This window comes from Thermobia domestica, chromosome 1 (assembly GCF_964235325.1).
Source record: "Thermobia domestica chromosome 1, izTheDome1.hap1.1, whole genome shotgun sequence".
In the NCBI taxonomy this organism is placed as follows: domain Eukaryota; kingdom Metazoa; phylum Arthropoda; class Insecta; order Zygentoma; family Lepismatidae; genus Thermobia; species Thermobia domestica.
Genome location: NC_137454.1, coordinates 313840704 through 313857113, shown reverse-complemented (window position 1 = coordinate 313857113; position 16410 = coordinate 313840704). Strand labels below are relative to the sequence as shown.

Here is a 16410-nt window from a genome sequence, read left to right as displayed (position 1 = left end):
TAGAGCCTTTCCTTGCCTTTCACCTTCTTTCAAGTTTCGTAGCTTTCTTTTCGGATAAAATGCTCACTTGGATTTTTATCATTGATCATCATTATTCTATGAAATACAAAGTAGAAACCCTACTATTGAAAAGTGAAAAAACACATTGTTATAAATAAAAAAACGAAACGACTCAGGATAGAAATGAAAAAGTTGACGAATGACATATAGACTAGTAGACATGAACAAAATTAGCATTAAGCACTGGGCAGCTATTGTGAGCCACTGATATTAGGAATTAAAATTTTCTCAAAAATGATCAAAACTTCCATTTGTACTGCCCGTGTTTGCTTAGTATTTGATTCCTCCCTGGACCAATGGACAACAAAAGCCTAGTCGCTTGAACTTCAGAAATCTGCATTTCATTTAAGCTGACCTTTCTCAACCCTTAACCGAAGCACTTATTGGGGACACTTGAAGACACTTCCTTCTACCATGATAATGTCACCCAATCCATAAGCAATACGTGGAGTTAACTTGCTTTTGTTTGTTGATCATTTCCTATCTCAAAGACATACTTGGTAATGATAGTTTCTAACAAGTTCGCGGAAGGGTTGTTGGGAGAACAATGAAAGGCCTGTTATATTTGTATTTTGTGCATATAGTGAGATTACGGAAAGAATGCCGCTATCTTGAGTTGTACCGCCGTAGTGCTTAATATAACATCTATTGAAAATCTGAATATTCCTACGTTTTATCTCATATTCGTAAAATCTCCCTTTTCCCTCTTTAACCTCTAGAGTTCTGACACAAGTGGTCCACTTTTTTTCTTTTGTAACTATCTCTTGAAATATGATGATTGTTGATGTCATCTAATGAACAAGATTAGTAATAAACACAGGTGGAAGGTACACAAACGTTACAAAGCAGTTTCTACTACGATACAAGTCTGAGAATAGAAGCAAAAAAATAAAAACCAGAGGTGCACATATGTACATCTATGGACGGAAAAAGTTAAACAATCTTTCCTAAATCTCCCTGCACCGCAGGACATTTTCCTGAAACTAGCAACACTTGTGAATGTGGCATTTGCGCCAATTAATATACGAGTTTTACAGTCAACTGCAAAAAGATTCGACTTTATTGTCCTTTTATGTATTTGATCTGTACCTCAGTCTGTACAATATTTATTTGAAGCTATTTGGAAAACTTTTCATCGAAGCATTAACTCTAATAGATATTCACAATTAAAACAGAAAATTCATTCTGAAGTTTGATGCCTCATGCGAACGCGTAGTTCGCAGGATTCAAGATCCGGCCCTGACTACAACTAGATGGACATATATTTGTATCACGTATCCGTCATCAGACTAGGTACAGACCAGCAACTAGACAAAGATGTTTAGGAGGCTACAAATAATTTAGGAGGGGCAAAGTTGTTTAAAATTGTAATTTTCATTAGAACCTTCACTATAGCATCTAATGCAATAGTAATAATAATGAAAGTTTCAATAATGTTTTTGACCCATTATACATATAACATGTACAAAGAACTGCTATAGGGAGCTTTAGAAGCTTCTTGCGATGAAAATTTATTATTGAAGTACGTTGTAAGTAATTCAACATTTTAGTAACATAATACAACTATAATTTCATAATTAGGTCTACTGTAAATCAAAAATTGTCACTTGCGTTATTACCATTGTAGAGCCCCAAAAATTTGTTGTTGAAAATTTGTGTTGTTGTAGCGTTCTAAATTTGCAATACTACACAGTAAGTGCGGTATTGTTAGTTTTCTTTGAACATGTAAATTTGGAATATGTAATAAAACTTGACGTAGTGGCATTTAAAAAAATACAACTTCATGTTTGGCTGGTAAGACTAGTAATCCGGTTGCATTGCAGAGTAATGTCAACAATATCCTACTGTAGATATTTGCAATATAGTGTTGTATGTATTAGTTTAAAACTTACAACAGCGTATCAAGATAAATGGTCCACCCTATATGTTTCCAAATCTCATCGTAATTAATAAAGATTTTTAAAATTACCGTAGCTCAATCGTATTTGGAGAATGAGATAAGCTTACCACGTTTTAATAAACTACTTCTGTAGTTTTGAAATATATTCCAGCATAGAAAGAGTATATTCCATGTGCGACTATTACATTATAGTTCATTCGTAATTTCTTTTCCCAGTCACGCATATATTGTTGCCCACACGAATCTGGTACAAAAATACGAAAACCAATTTTAAGTTTTATAAAATACGCTTCCAGCGCTCTGTTCGTTTTAATCAAGGGTGAAATACGCTCAGTTCTAACGCTTCTTTGAAACTGAATTTTTAAGTTTCCGGAAGTTAATGAATTTACGCGTTAATCTGCGAGAACTGCTCATTTGCAGTGTTGCCAATTTAGCGACTTTGTCGCTAGAACTAACGACTTTTGGAAGTGTCTAACGACAAAAATTTTTATTTAGCGCCTAGCGACAAATCTAGCGACATTTCGGAATTCAAATTTTTGTTCTGTATTTACATTAAAGTTTCCAAAATTTTGCAGTTTGTGATACTAATAATTACTTTTACACACTCGGTTGGGCTAGTGCTATGAGCGACTTACTTCGTTGGATTCATCGCTGCTATGGGGATTATGCCCTTCTTCACTGCGGTTCGGAAATCCGAGAATTTCCCATATCTAACTAGTTGCGTTATAGCTGGCAACCTCTTGCATTGCACAGTGCGTACAGTGACAGTGATGTTGGAGAACATTGTGCTTTTCTGGTTCAGTGTAGTGCGTGTGATTTATATATTAATTTAAATGCGGTTGTTCTTAATATAAATTATACAGAAATTTCGTGGGGTGAGTTCGGTGAAGTGTTCCAATACGAAAGCAACATGAATTCCTCCCCCCCTTCCCAAAAAAAGATAATCGTACTCTATAAGAGGGAATGAGGAAAAGTTATCCAAAATTTTAAGTATTTGCAAACTTTTAATGCTATATTTATTAACTTTGTATTCTTCAAAGCTCATAGTGCAGTGGTTTTGTCAAGATGGTCAATTTTTTAAAAGAAAAAATACTCGAGTTTTCCATTCTACATGAAAAATATTTAAATTATTTTAATTCATTTGTAAAATTATATAGCGACTTTTTTTTAGCGTCTTGGCAGGATGCGTTTAGCGACTTCTAGCGACTTTAGAGTACTAAACTAGCGACATTTCACACTGGAGAGTTGGCAACAGTGCTCATTTGGTTGGGAATGTTTACGAGAATATACCGGAATGAGTGGACTGTGAAACGAGCTAGTGAAAGAAGAAAAAGAAACGGTAACTAAAGTATAAAATTGTGAATTTTTTTTTGGTAGTATCCTTGAAATATCGAGTAAATGTAAGGAAGAATAAATACCCAAAAGGATAAATAGAAGATTTAATATACTATGTCTTGAAATAGAAATTCAATTTTTGCCAGTAACTAGCTCCGAAAGGTGAGAATTTATAGTCATGCATTAATACTTAAATTTGTTTTCGAAATATGTGTAAATGGTTTAATATTAAATTTCTTCAAATTTTGTAACAAAATTAACAATACATATAGAAATGGCCATTAAAATTGCATGAATTAAGAATAAACCAGCATACCTGTAACAGTAGTGTTTCCAACGAAATTCAGGATACCCCCAGCGGTTTAGATTTTCAATAAGAGTCTATAAATAAGTTCATTATATGTGTTCACACTGTCCCTACATTTACTCTTAGTATCTTCAAATAATTATTCTTATAAATGGGGTTATATTTGTCGGTGGAGGTTCACAAGCCTACCTATATGAACTTGTGCAAGGCGATTACTACAGGCAAGATTCGTACCATTCTGTTTCATGGGGGCATATTTACATTCGTGGAATGTTGTCGTCTCTTAGCAGGAAATGCATTTTTACTGTTTTAGAAAGTATTTCTCGTGGAGTTTTACTATACAGATGCATAGTATAAGTAGTGGTAGTAGTAGTAGGAACGGGAGTAGTTGTGTAGAAGCCCCGCAGTGGTTGGCTGGGTTCTGTTCTCGACATAAAATGGGCAAATTAAAGACATGTCCAATTTTCTTTGTACTATTTACAATCTTGGATCCGTAGAGTAAAACTGCACCGTTTTTCTTTAAAGAGGCGTAGCATTAATGACTTCCGAGTGACTGTTGAAGGGCTTATTATAAATAGAGCGTGTGGACGTAAGGTTTAAAAGCTGCAGAAAATAAAATATAGCATTTGTGCTGTATCTCCGGACCACACGAAAATCGAAAAAAAAAAAAAATAGCTATATTATATTTGGTTAGATTATATTACGTTAGATTAAGTTGAGTTACAAGTCAGTTACGTTCAAAGCAGAGGGGTGTAAACTTTTACAATTTGGAATAGAAACTTACTATGTTCGTATGATATAAATATAGACTTCGGACGTATGACATAAAAACTATAGCGCAAAAAGCACGAACCAACCTATGCTGAGTAGCCACTATAAAGCACGAATGCTATCTAAACAAATCAGGACAGGGCGAAGCTATCCGCACGATAGATCGGGGGTGCATTCGAGGGAAGGAGGCGCGTCAGCGACAGTGGGTATGCGCGTAAGAGAGTAAAGAAACTTTTGGGTTTTGGAAATGATACGAGTTTCAGTAGCTCTTGTTATAGTTTCATACTAGTAATGCTCCACTAGTAACTATAAAATACAGCTTACACTGTACAAAAAACACCACCGTAGTAGCCACCTAGCAGGCTGTGTTAGGTTACACGCTTGTTATTTTTGTATAATTCTATAAAACTCGAACACGATGTATTACTATCTTGGGCATATATTCCGAAGTTGGGCGTCCGCTTTCGCCACGTTTTTCGCTCTTATCCCCTTTCCACATTTTCTGCAACTTGTTATTAGGTTCATTAATCCGTACTCTTCACAAAGTCTTAAAAGATTTTGCTCGTTGTCAACGTATTGCTTCACAAATGTTAAAACTGTTAGTTCATTGCCCTTGTACATTCGCCATGTTGATAACATAAATGCTCGTTTCTTTCCCACAATGCAACTGTTCGGTTACCTTGCGCCAAGTAGTTCTCTCCGCTCGCCGTATAGTCCCATGTTTATAACCGCTTATATATAACAAATAAACAGATTTTTCGAGACTCTTGTACATTATCAAGCACACAAACGATCAAATTATCCATATCTTTCCTGTAAATTTTAAAAATTTTGCTGGAAACGGACGCCCAACTTTGGAATTTAACCCCTATCTTGGCATATGTGCGTCGTTTCCACACTGCCTTTCCCGCCACTAAATCATAAAAGTGTACATCTTCGCCAAATAGTTCTTCCGCCTCCACATACAGTTCCGCTTACAGCAAAAACAACCAACAACAATTTTCTTAACTTCACCTATTCCCCTCACCTGGCTTTCACTCACTCTTCGCCACAAACGAAAGCAAATTCTCCAATTCACCCGGTAAATTTCCTAAAATTGGTCCGGCAATAGAGTCCGTAACCTTAAAACACGAACTAACTTCCGCTATGTAGTCACTAAAAGCCACGAGTGCTACATAACCAATTTAAGTGTGAGCACTACGGGGGGTCGTCCGTGGGGGGAGCGAGCTCGTCAACGACGGTAAGTGTATAAATAGACGAGGATGATGGAAAAAACACTTCATATGGCATAAAGTCAAATTTCTTGTGTGGGGGCATAATTTTGCGACAGCTATCTTTCGAGATGACGGCCCCAGGTTAGACCCACATGAACCAGTTTTCAGCGTTGTATTACTATTTATTTATTATTATCTTAATACACCGCACCTAGAATTATTCATTTTTATTCAGTCGTTCACACTTACCTGTTAATCACAAATATTTCTTATTGTTGTGCTTTGTCTGCTCTTCACTAAATACCTATTGGTCTGTATTGAATTACTGCACAAAAGTAGTACTTTTTAAATTAGGAATGTGCCGATACCGATATTGAAGAGGTCAGTACCGATACTTTTGGACACTTTCTTATATATTATCAGGAATTTTCATAATAATGAAATGATCAACATTGTAATAATGCATATTAGATTTAAAGCCAAAATTTGACAGACAAAGACAAAAAGCAGAATTTCATATTAGGTTCCACAGAAATATATTTCCTCTAAATTTAACCTAGCTCACATAAAATGAACTAAAAGCATCAAATACTTATATATTGTAAACTTAATTCTAAGACTCAGTGATTGATATTTAGAGTGATAATGTACTTTGATAGTTACATTGTACGAGTATTTACTAGTCTCTGTTACATACATATAATGTAAAGGGATATTACCGTTACAAATGTTTATTGTTTACAAAATTATAGTGTTCGTGTTGTAAAGCATTTTCCCACAAATAATTAGTCATCAAAGACGCCAAGTACAATTTATGAATTTAATCCATCGTAGAAAATGGTGAACTTCGGAGCCCAACCATTGAGGTGTGGAGACTAGTAGCTTTATAATTGTTGTTGTAGTATGTGCAAGGTAACCTAAAAAATTCTTGCCGTTGTAAAGCAGTGATAAACAAGAGTAATATAGTGGACGATATGTACACTCATGTCCAAAATGATTGTCGCATATCTATAACTGTCTTCTTGTAAGAATATAATTTGATAATGATTTTGCGGGTACTTTTAATACTGGTATTATATGTATAATCTGTAAATTTATATTAATTTCATAGGAAAAGAATTATAAATACAAAAAATAGAAAGAGTAAAACAAAATGGACAAGAAGGTTTTATTTTCGTTTTATTGTTCTTATTTACCGCTCTTTTGACATGAAATTTGCTACATACATGTCTTTGCCGATTATACACATACTAACGTTATAGGAAATACCGGGCGAATTCGCTATCAAATTATATTCCTACAACAACATATTTATAGACACGGCGACAATAATTTTGGACATGAGTGTACCTTTAGGTTTCGAAGTAATCTCCATCAACATCCAATGGTAGTAAAACTCGGCTGTCTGGAATGCAGAGAAGTCCGTGAGTTCGTTCCGCAGATCTCCCTCATTTGCGAAGGATCTCTCACGAAGGTGGTTGTCGAGGGAATAAAGCAGATGCAGGCTTGTTTTTGTTTTGAAAGAAAGAGGCTGAGGCTATCAAGTAAAGTACTCTCCTATGTAAGTTTATATGTTGCGGGGGGAGTAAATTGAGAGGATTGCACCTAATCATTTGGGGGAGATAGATACTTCTAAATAGAGCATAAACGTGTAAATTTATTATTAAAAGTAGGCCTTATAAGATTTTTTGTAAAGTATTGCATATGAACTACCATATTTTCCTTCTTTACCTATTTTCGTCAAAAATGCATTCAAAAAGTGTTTTTCTGCTCTATCTGAATGCAATAAGCTTAGTATCAAAACCAGAGAGCTTACGAGGAAAGGGCGCTATGTCACTCACAGATAATTCCACCAAATTTGGAGTAGGAGTAGGTAATGGGAACACAAAAGAACGTGTGGAAGCATTCGTTTCGCAGGTGTTCGGAATCAGAAATAATGGCCCCTACAGGAAGGGGTATGGCCTGTCAATCAGGTATTGATGAGAAGGTACCTCTGCTCGCTGTTGCGTCCAATGCAGAAGAAGCTAAATAAAGTAGAATGTAAACAGAAAAGATGAGCTGAACAGAAAATGCGCTAATGTTTTTAAAATTTGTTTTATAGCCATATCATCTAATTGTGAGGGAAAGTACATTAAAATAACACAATATGTCTCACGGAAAGGAAGTTGACATGGAGCGTCTGCCGAAGGAGACCCATGAACAGACATTCAATTCGTGGACAGTCACAGTGAAACGAAGTCACATCTTACAGTCGAAATGTTCGGATGTAACCAAGTGCACATCGGCAGCTGGTGATAGCGAGGATGAACTCTGTCCTCTTTGTTTGTGAGTATTTCTTTGTCTTGTAAATAAAATAAAGTCAAAACGTGTATAAGTATTTGCTTAAGAGTGTGTTCATTCAATCTCTATACATAAAAACAAAGATAATGGAGTAATTTGCTATCACAGCTCTTAACAACATATGATCGTTTATTTTTAATATTTACAATATAATTGAGTCTGTCTTTCAAATCTCTTGGAAGCGTTATAGTGTTGTTTCGTAATTTTAAAAAATACAGATTTATATTTTGTAATTTAAAAAATATACAGTTTTCTTATAATAAATGCTGGTAGAGAATAGAGTTTGGAGTTTCATAGATATGCTTATATTACCATGTTCGTATTCAAAATATGAAAAACATTTACTTTTGAGAGAGATAAAACAGGTTGTTGATTTCTCGGTAGTAAAAAGAATTAAGTTAGATGTTAGTCTATTTATATTATATACAAAATGCTGAATTTAATTTAGCCATTCATACAATAAAATTACGGAATTTTGAATTGAATAGCTCAAGCCTGTCAAGGAGGAAGACCTCCATGCACTATGACTTCTTATATATTGTTTCTTTACATAATTGAAGAAGGATAGTTCAACAAACTAGCCCATTTTGATAAGTTAGACTCTGGTTGTCAACTAACTTGACTAATACTCAAATACAGATTATAGCGTCGTCTTTGATCCATCTGTCTCTATTGACGTTCCTGAGCGTTCTGACCCTTCGTTTATTTATATTTGTTTCTGGCCTTTCACCTGTATGGGTTCTTTGTCTGTGTTTTGTATTTTTAACATTGTCACTTTCATTTTCCTGATTTCACAAAAATTTTATATATATATATATATATATATATATATATATATATATATATAGAGAGAGAGAGAGAGAGAGAGAGAGAGAGAGAGAGAGAGAGGGGGGGGGTTGTTCAGCCTACGTTTGGCCGATTTCGTTCCTTCCCCCTCCCGGGCAGAATGGACTCACCCGACCTGGCTCGTGGCGTCCTGCAGTGTTGTGCAGTGGCTTCCTGGGAACAAAGTTGTTTTTCTGCGCGGACGACAATAACTCACAAAACAAGACCATTGGTGTGAGTGGTGTGTTAAATTTGTTTCCAAGTGTGTGGGTTTCCGCTCTGTGACCAAAATGCCGCCCAAACTAAGCCGGTTTTGGGAAGGCTATGTTGCGGCTCTTTATCCCGCCCACTTTAATGTTTCTGTCATTAGAAAACAGTGCAAGAAGAATGGTTGCAACATCAGTTTAAGTGGAATAAAAAATGTTATTAAAAAGTACAAGGGCAACGAAGCTCTACCATTTGAATCACCGACGAAGTTGCCTAGGAAGCGGGAATGCACCAAAGCCACCTCCACCATGCAGAGGAAACTTCGCAAGATGGCAATGCAAGAAAATCCGCAAACACAAAGGTGTATGGCTAATCGTCTTGACGTGTCTTTGGGGACTGTAAGCCGGATGTTACACCATCAACTCAAGCTGGAAAAAGTTAGAAAGCTCGCTGCCATCTTCTCACGGATGCCCACCAAAAGGAACGAAAGTGTAACGCCTGGAAGCTGTACGAACGGCATCTGGTAAAACAAAGGTGAATGTACGTCGTAACGCTCGATGTAGCATGGATTTACCTTTCCGACTGCGGCAAATCGAGATTCATCATGTACCGAGAGAAAGGCGCCAAGAACTTCAGAAGGTGGGTCCGTGTCTGTAAAGAATCCTTCCCAAAAGGGTTCATGGTCGTTACTGGCTACTGTTACCGAGGTAAACTGACGATTCTTAGGGTGGCGAAGAACTGCAAAATAAATTCGCAGTATTTTCAGGAGCAGATCATGCGGTCGATCTACGAGCATGAGATTCCAACAATGTACGAAAATGACGCCAATCTGGTGCGCATTCACATGGACAAGGCCTCATCACATACCTCACGATCGTCCCTCGCATTCTACAGGGAGATGGAGGAGGCAAGTGGTATACAGGTGATACCTTTCAATGAGGTACCTGTTAAATCTCCAGATGCAAGTCCTATGGACTATTGTGCATTTGGATTGCTGAAGCGGGCTTTGGGAAAACGGCGTGTGACAACTGTGGAAGGACTTTGGAAAGCTGTGCAAGGGGAATGGGACAAGATCCCCCTCCCAGTTCTTCAGAGAAGCCTATTACAGTGGAAATTACGCTGTCGGGCTATTGTTAGGAACCAAGGGAAACACATCGAGCACTTACGGACCTGGCGCCATGGATTCTTCTAAATTTTTAGGTAAGTCGAAATTGGCCACATGTAGACTGACCAACCTCTCTCTCTCTCTCTCTCTCTCTCTCTCTCTATATATATATATATATATATATATATATATATATATATATATATATATATATTTGAGAATTACATTACAGTGTGGTGAATTAAAGCCGTTCTGTGGTAACTAGTTTTATTTAATGGTCTGTGGATGTGTCAGTTGAATCGTATTCAAGTCCCAACGCAGTTATAGAAATGTTAGCCTCGGTATTGTGTAAGGACGTAAAACAAAACCAGTCAATCCATTATAAATCCAAATACAGTGAAGGATATTATAGAAAATTCTTTAAAATAATATCAACTTGCACGTTAGTGTTAGTATTCGCCTTAATAATGTGATCATTGTAGGATTTCCAAACTTAGTCACTTTGGTTCGACTAGTCATAACTGCCAAAATATCCTGCTGATTCCAATTGTAGATCAGCGAAATGACTTGAGAACTGCAAAATATTTCTTCGCAATTCTCTTTGCCCAACATGAACTTGTTAATGCCATTATGTCAGTTTTTGGGAATTAGATTTCTGGGCTGTCGGCAGCTAAGGCCATTTAGCCCGTCACGTACATGAGGGATGATGTCTTTCGGCGAGCACACTATCCGATGAAAGGGGAGGAAGGAAGTGGCCTGAGACTAATATTAATATGTTGTGAACGAGGGAAACCCAGGAAAAACCTCACTCAAGATGACTGGCCTGAAAAAGCTGTTACACCTTTTCAACCGAGTATCCCCACCGGGAATCGAACCCGGGACCACTCACACAAAAGGTGAGAGCGTTAGCAACTACGCCACTCACTATGTCACTATATCGGTTTTGCTTCAGGAAGGAAAATCAAGACTCTCTTCCTTTTTACCCGTCCCTTTTGTGTGCAATCAATGATAAGTAAATCATTCGCTTTTCCTGTTTGATGTTAGTAGTGCTGCGTGTAAATTATAAATTTCTCTCATACCATCAACTAATTGAATAGCAGTGACTGTCTGTTGAAAAGAATAGGTATATGGGTCTTTCAGACTAAAAGAGTACATTTTCATAATCAAAGACAAAGGAAACGGAAATTGGTTTTAGTTCTCGTATATTCCCCAGATCTTCAATAATATTGAGATATTCTTAATATGAGAGCCAAGGATATTTTGCGTGTAGAAGTTATGAAACTATGGCAAGTAATGAAGAATTGTCTTTTAATTTTGCTAAGTGAAATGTGGAAAATTATCTCCCTTATTTTTTTTATTATATATATATAAAACCTAATAGCCTTGATCGATTAGCTTATTTTCTGTATAATATGAAGTTTCTTTCTGGGAAATTTTGTCTGAATACGTCTCTGATAATACACTTATTTATTTATTGTGCGACATTCTCAATTTCTTGAAACAAGGTAACTCCTTGATCATGATGTAACCTTTCGGAAACGTTTTTGGTAATGGGTTGACTGAAGAATTTAATTAATCCTTTCACACATGAATGCTATTGCGCGTACCTTTTCAGTCAGGTAAATAAACAGGCTATTGTTATTATAAAGCCAATTAGTCTCTTGTATTCTCTGGTGCAGTCACAATCAGAAGTCGAAACCCTTATCTTCAGTTTTTCGTAATAATAAGAATTGGAAATGGATTAGGTCATTTAAGTAAATATTTCGGTAACTTACAACTAAATATATTTTCTAAAAATTCCGTAAATCATTATTCAGATTCCTCATTCGTTGCATTATTAATAGAATATAACTTTATGTTGCCAATTTTCAGATTTACATTTCTGTTACAGTTACAACCGCAAATTGGGCCTTCCACAAATTCCCGAAATGTTGTTTCCAAATAATGTATTGATGTTGAAGCATGTAAATGGCTGTGGCATTGAATTCAATGCTCTAGATTCCTTAAAGGAGGTTATCAGTGGAAAACTGCCGTTAAAAATAGCTTGTGCAGATGCATGGAAAGAAGCCAGGTAAGTAAACGTGGTTGGAATCTTGCATTTTCGATTGACAGTTGTATTGTTATATATACAAATGCCAACAGAACCATTTGGAAGTAAGAAAAGCTTTATATATTATTCGTAAATATAAAAGCACAGTAATTCAATATTCCATCTGATTAGGTCGTAAGAATTTTCATGCTAAACAGGCGTACAGTAGTATATTTCAAACTACGAAAAACTTTTGTTTGTAATGTTTGTTACCTTTGGATATATCGATAATATAAATAACTTAACAAAATGTTGTTAAGGCACTAGCTATGTATATTAATAACTTGTTCGACAGTTTATCATCTTGTATATTAATAGAATGTAATGTTCTTTGTGATCGCACTACGGCCGAACGTCTAACCGATTGATACGATTTTTTAAAATACTTTACTGGGTTTTTATTATTTCATTTTCATTAAAATTCCCAGGTAAGTAAACGTGCCAGGTAAGTAGTAAGGATATTGCAGGAGTTCAAAATTTATGCCAAAGGCAGTATTTTATTCTGGAACTATAGATTCATTAATTATCACATTTAAATATTATCTATTTTTCATTGTTACATGCAATAAAATGTTTTCCATTGTTTCTGACGTCGATTTTCAACATAGGCTAAACTAAATGTAAGGCCAGCAAGAAAACGAGTAAACTTAGGAAGGGAAATCAGGGATGCTATGTCCAACAGCAGAGGAAGTCATACGTAATCTTGCAACCGTAGTAATAACTTGTACAGTTTCGGCAGTTTATCATATGAACGAATAACAAAATTTGACCAAAGCACTAACTGTATTAATAATAATTTGTGTTAGTTTTCACTATCATTGGGCTTACCAGACCCGTTATATATCCTAAGGATACAACTTAAATATGCTTCCAGAACTGAAGATATAAAGTCCATCTATTAGCCAACCAGCTATTTTAATTATATTTTTCACAGTACTGTACTTTTAATCAAATATAAATTATAAACAGCGTTCACTTTCCCTCTGAAAATAAGAAAAAGAAAAGTCAATGAATTATTCAATTGTAGTTGTATTCTCAGTGAAATAAAGCATTAAAATAAATATAACCAAAAGAGACAGAAACAAGTAACCCACGAAAAGATAACAACACGAGTTGGAAGTAAACAGTTATCATATACATTGAAACTTCCCTTCATGGACATCTCCATAACATGGACAAATGTTTTTTGTACTGGCAAAATTATATGTATTATTACCGGACAGAACTCTCCCTTTGGACATCTTTTTCCCCGAACCTTTTGCTAACCTCTTCATAACCGACAGAAATTATTTTCAGTTCATACGTGTTTAACACAGAAAATGCTTTCCACAACTTAAAAATCAGTAAAATCCCTTCCCCACAAAATGTAAATTTCACAATCTTTAAATGTTATGAACTGAAAATTGTCATGAGTACAATCTGCACGACATGTATAAGAAGATAGAAGAGTATCGAGGCCATGTTTGCCAAGTAGAAGCTCCTAATCCCTTAATTCTTTCATGTAGTATCTTTGAGTACGACGGGAAGAGTGGCCATTTTTGCTGCTATGGTTTCCTGTAACAACTTTTTTGCCAAATTGTGTAAAGCGCTAAGTGGCGTTGAAATAGCTAACATAAAGTCGTATTCTCTGATATATTAATTCTATATGCAAAAGTTACTGAATTAAAAGACAAAGTTATAATTTAAAATCTCAATCTGAACACTACAGTTTCGAGCTATTGTTTAACATCACCTTCCTCTTCAACAATGGGTTTTGTATTTTTAATTCATACTTTAGAGAATATAATGGACAGCTATGATTTCAATTCTCTTTCGTTTTCGTATATATAGTGTGTCTGTATTTGTAAATGCAGTTCACAGTTCAGGAAGTTACAGAGTTTTTAACTATTTTACAATCGTTTGACATAAAAAGGAAAGAAATACCAGTCTTTTTCTTGCTTCCCGTACCTCCTTTGCAGTCAACAAGATAGTTGTAGCATGGAACAGAATTTAAGCTGTGCTTTAGAGTTTGAATTTTAGAATTGCTGAGTGAAAATTGTTTTTAGAATTGTGCTTTCTAAGAGGGTGATTATATTCAGTTTTGGGGGTGTATGTAATATGTAAAATGTGAATATGTGTTCGTGGGCCTACTACCTTCAATATACTCTGTTGAATTCCTGGATTGCGAAGCATATCCATATATATATATATATGAATGGACATGCCAATATATCCAGAGTCACCGCCGCCGCCACGACCATTATCATTATGTTATTATTATTATTATTATTATTATTATTATTATTATTTTATAAATGGATTTGTTTCAGAAGTTGTTTGAACGTCCGTATGTACGACTAAACCACTGGATAAACAATGGTAAAAAAAATAGGAAAAAAGACAATCAAAAATTTGATCGCTCCTTTTCTTTTATACTTAACGAAAGAGCGGTCGTTGCATTAGAATATATATAGCTGTAAAGCTGTATGAGCAGTATTAAACATCTGTGCTCTGTGTTTTCTGATACAATTCATTGCTTGAAATTTAACTAGGAGGCTGTGTGAATATGGATTCAATCCGAGACTACGTTTACAAAAAACATGTGTACTAGCTATGAAGGGGCACCCGCTCCAATTTTTGATTATTCATCAAGTTCTAGGTAAAAAGGTAGATGACTTTTTCAGTAGTCTCCGTAGGCGTATTACGAGGTAATTTCCTGTTTTAAACAATTACATGTAATATTTTGTGTACTGTTATCGCAAGATCAGTTGGAAGTATTTATTATTGCAGACCCGAATCGGAGCAGCTAGATCAAGTGGTGCCACCGTTCGATTGGACATTTACAACTGCTTATAAGGGAACTTTGCTTGGGGACATGAAAGCCTCAGAAACCAAGGAAAGAATCGATATAGAAAAACTAAAACAAAAAGAAAAAATATTGTTTTACGAAGATATTACATTGTTCGAAGATGAATTACATGATCACGGAGTTGCTGTGTGTTCAGTAAAAATTGTAAGTATACACGAAACTTCTTTTATATGACTCCATATAAAATTTATATGCCATCTGTTGAGAAAAAAAAATGTTTCCATTGTTTAATGACTAACATTTTATTTACTTACCTCATATTCGGGTGTGCTTTATAGATTTATTGGAAATCTTCATGGAAACAAGTAATGTATTCATTTGTTATGAGTTTGCCCAAGCGCAACAGACGTCACTTGTAGTATAGCTTGAGTGATCTAAGGTGTACAACTCATTTTCAGGAGTAATATCGGTGGCTGATGAGGACGAAGGTAGCGTAGTAGTAGTGCACCAGGGCGATAAGCTGGAGAGCGGATTTGATCCACGTCCAAATGGTATATATTCACCTTTCAAACTTTAATTCCGGTTGTGCCACGGAAGAATTTGCGACCATATCCTCAAAAAAGTGGAAGTACTGTTGGTTTACTAGAAGTATCTTGTTTATTTAATTAGTTGTCAAATTATTTAATTATTAATCAAAGAAACTGTCCACTGCTCTCGCGTAACATTGTAAATAATGTTCGTAAAGCGAGAAGTTGTAAATATATAAATTTCCGTGAATAATATATTTAGAATCCGATATTACTACTACTTCTGATACAAGGAAGACTCATAAGTCTTACATTATTCTGACACACAACATCCTTGTATGAGTAGCTTTTCGCGTTGGACCGGCTCCATCTACTTTTCTACCTATTTCTCTATTCCGCGTCGATAATACGTCTTGTCCTTAGAGGCAAAAAAGTCAATCACTTCTGTTTCCATCTCCTACTGGTTCGTGAAGGATCGTAATTTCAGGATGTGCGCCATGGACTGAAAAAGCTAGTAATCCGAAGGGGCAAAGATAGTATTATATGCCGGGTGTGACAGTTCGAAGCCATCAACTTCCTGTATATTTTGTTCAGTTTATTGAGCCAAGTGAGGTTTCATTTTATCCTGTTGCAGCAGGGCGTGATTTTGGTTCTTTAATGCAGAATATTTTTGGCGTAGTGCAGCATACATCCTTTCCAAATGTTTTAAATAAAAATCTGGCATTGATGGTACATACGTTAGGAACGAACTCGAAGTGAATTACCCCATCTTAGTTTCACCATACACAGAGCATGGCTTTATGCTCGAAACGGTCCTGTTTGACGACCTTGCTCAACGGAACCCTTGCTCAACAGAAAAGAAATGAAATCTTTGACTTTTACGTCCCACGTTTATGCCGGTTAGGCTAAAGGAGACGGTGATTATGAGAAATGAATGAAATG

At 35.7% G+C, this 16410-nt stretch overlaps 1 protein-coding gene across 3 annotated transcripts in view; it reads left to right on the top strand.

Moving 5' to 3' along the window:
- The first annotated feature begins 3204 nt into the window (after positions 1-3204).
- LOC145662386 (TIP41-like protein) overlaps positions 3205-16410 on the top strand; it is a 36065-nt gene continuing 22859 nt past the window's right edge. For 2 of the 3 annotated variants that reach the window (XR_014127029.1, XM_081727911.1), the window contains exons 1-4: positions 3237-3457; positions 7689-7912; positions 11956-12135; positions 14923-15145. Coding sequence is in view for 2 of the 3 variants with exons in the window: in XM_081727911.1 (XP_081584037.1) it covers positions 7734-7912; positions 11956-12135; positions 14923-15145 (582 nt within the window). In the remaining variant the exon portion in view is untranslated. Of the gene's footprint in view, positions 3458-7688; positions 7913-11955; positions 12136-14922; positions 15146-16410 lie in introns of all 3 variants that reach the window. The other variant, XM_081727924.1, reaches the window with a different exon arrangement.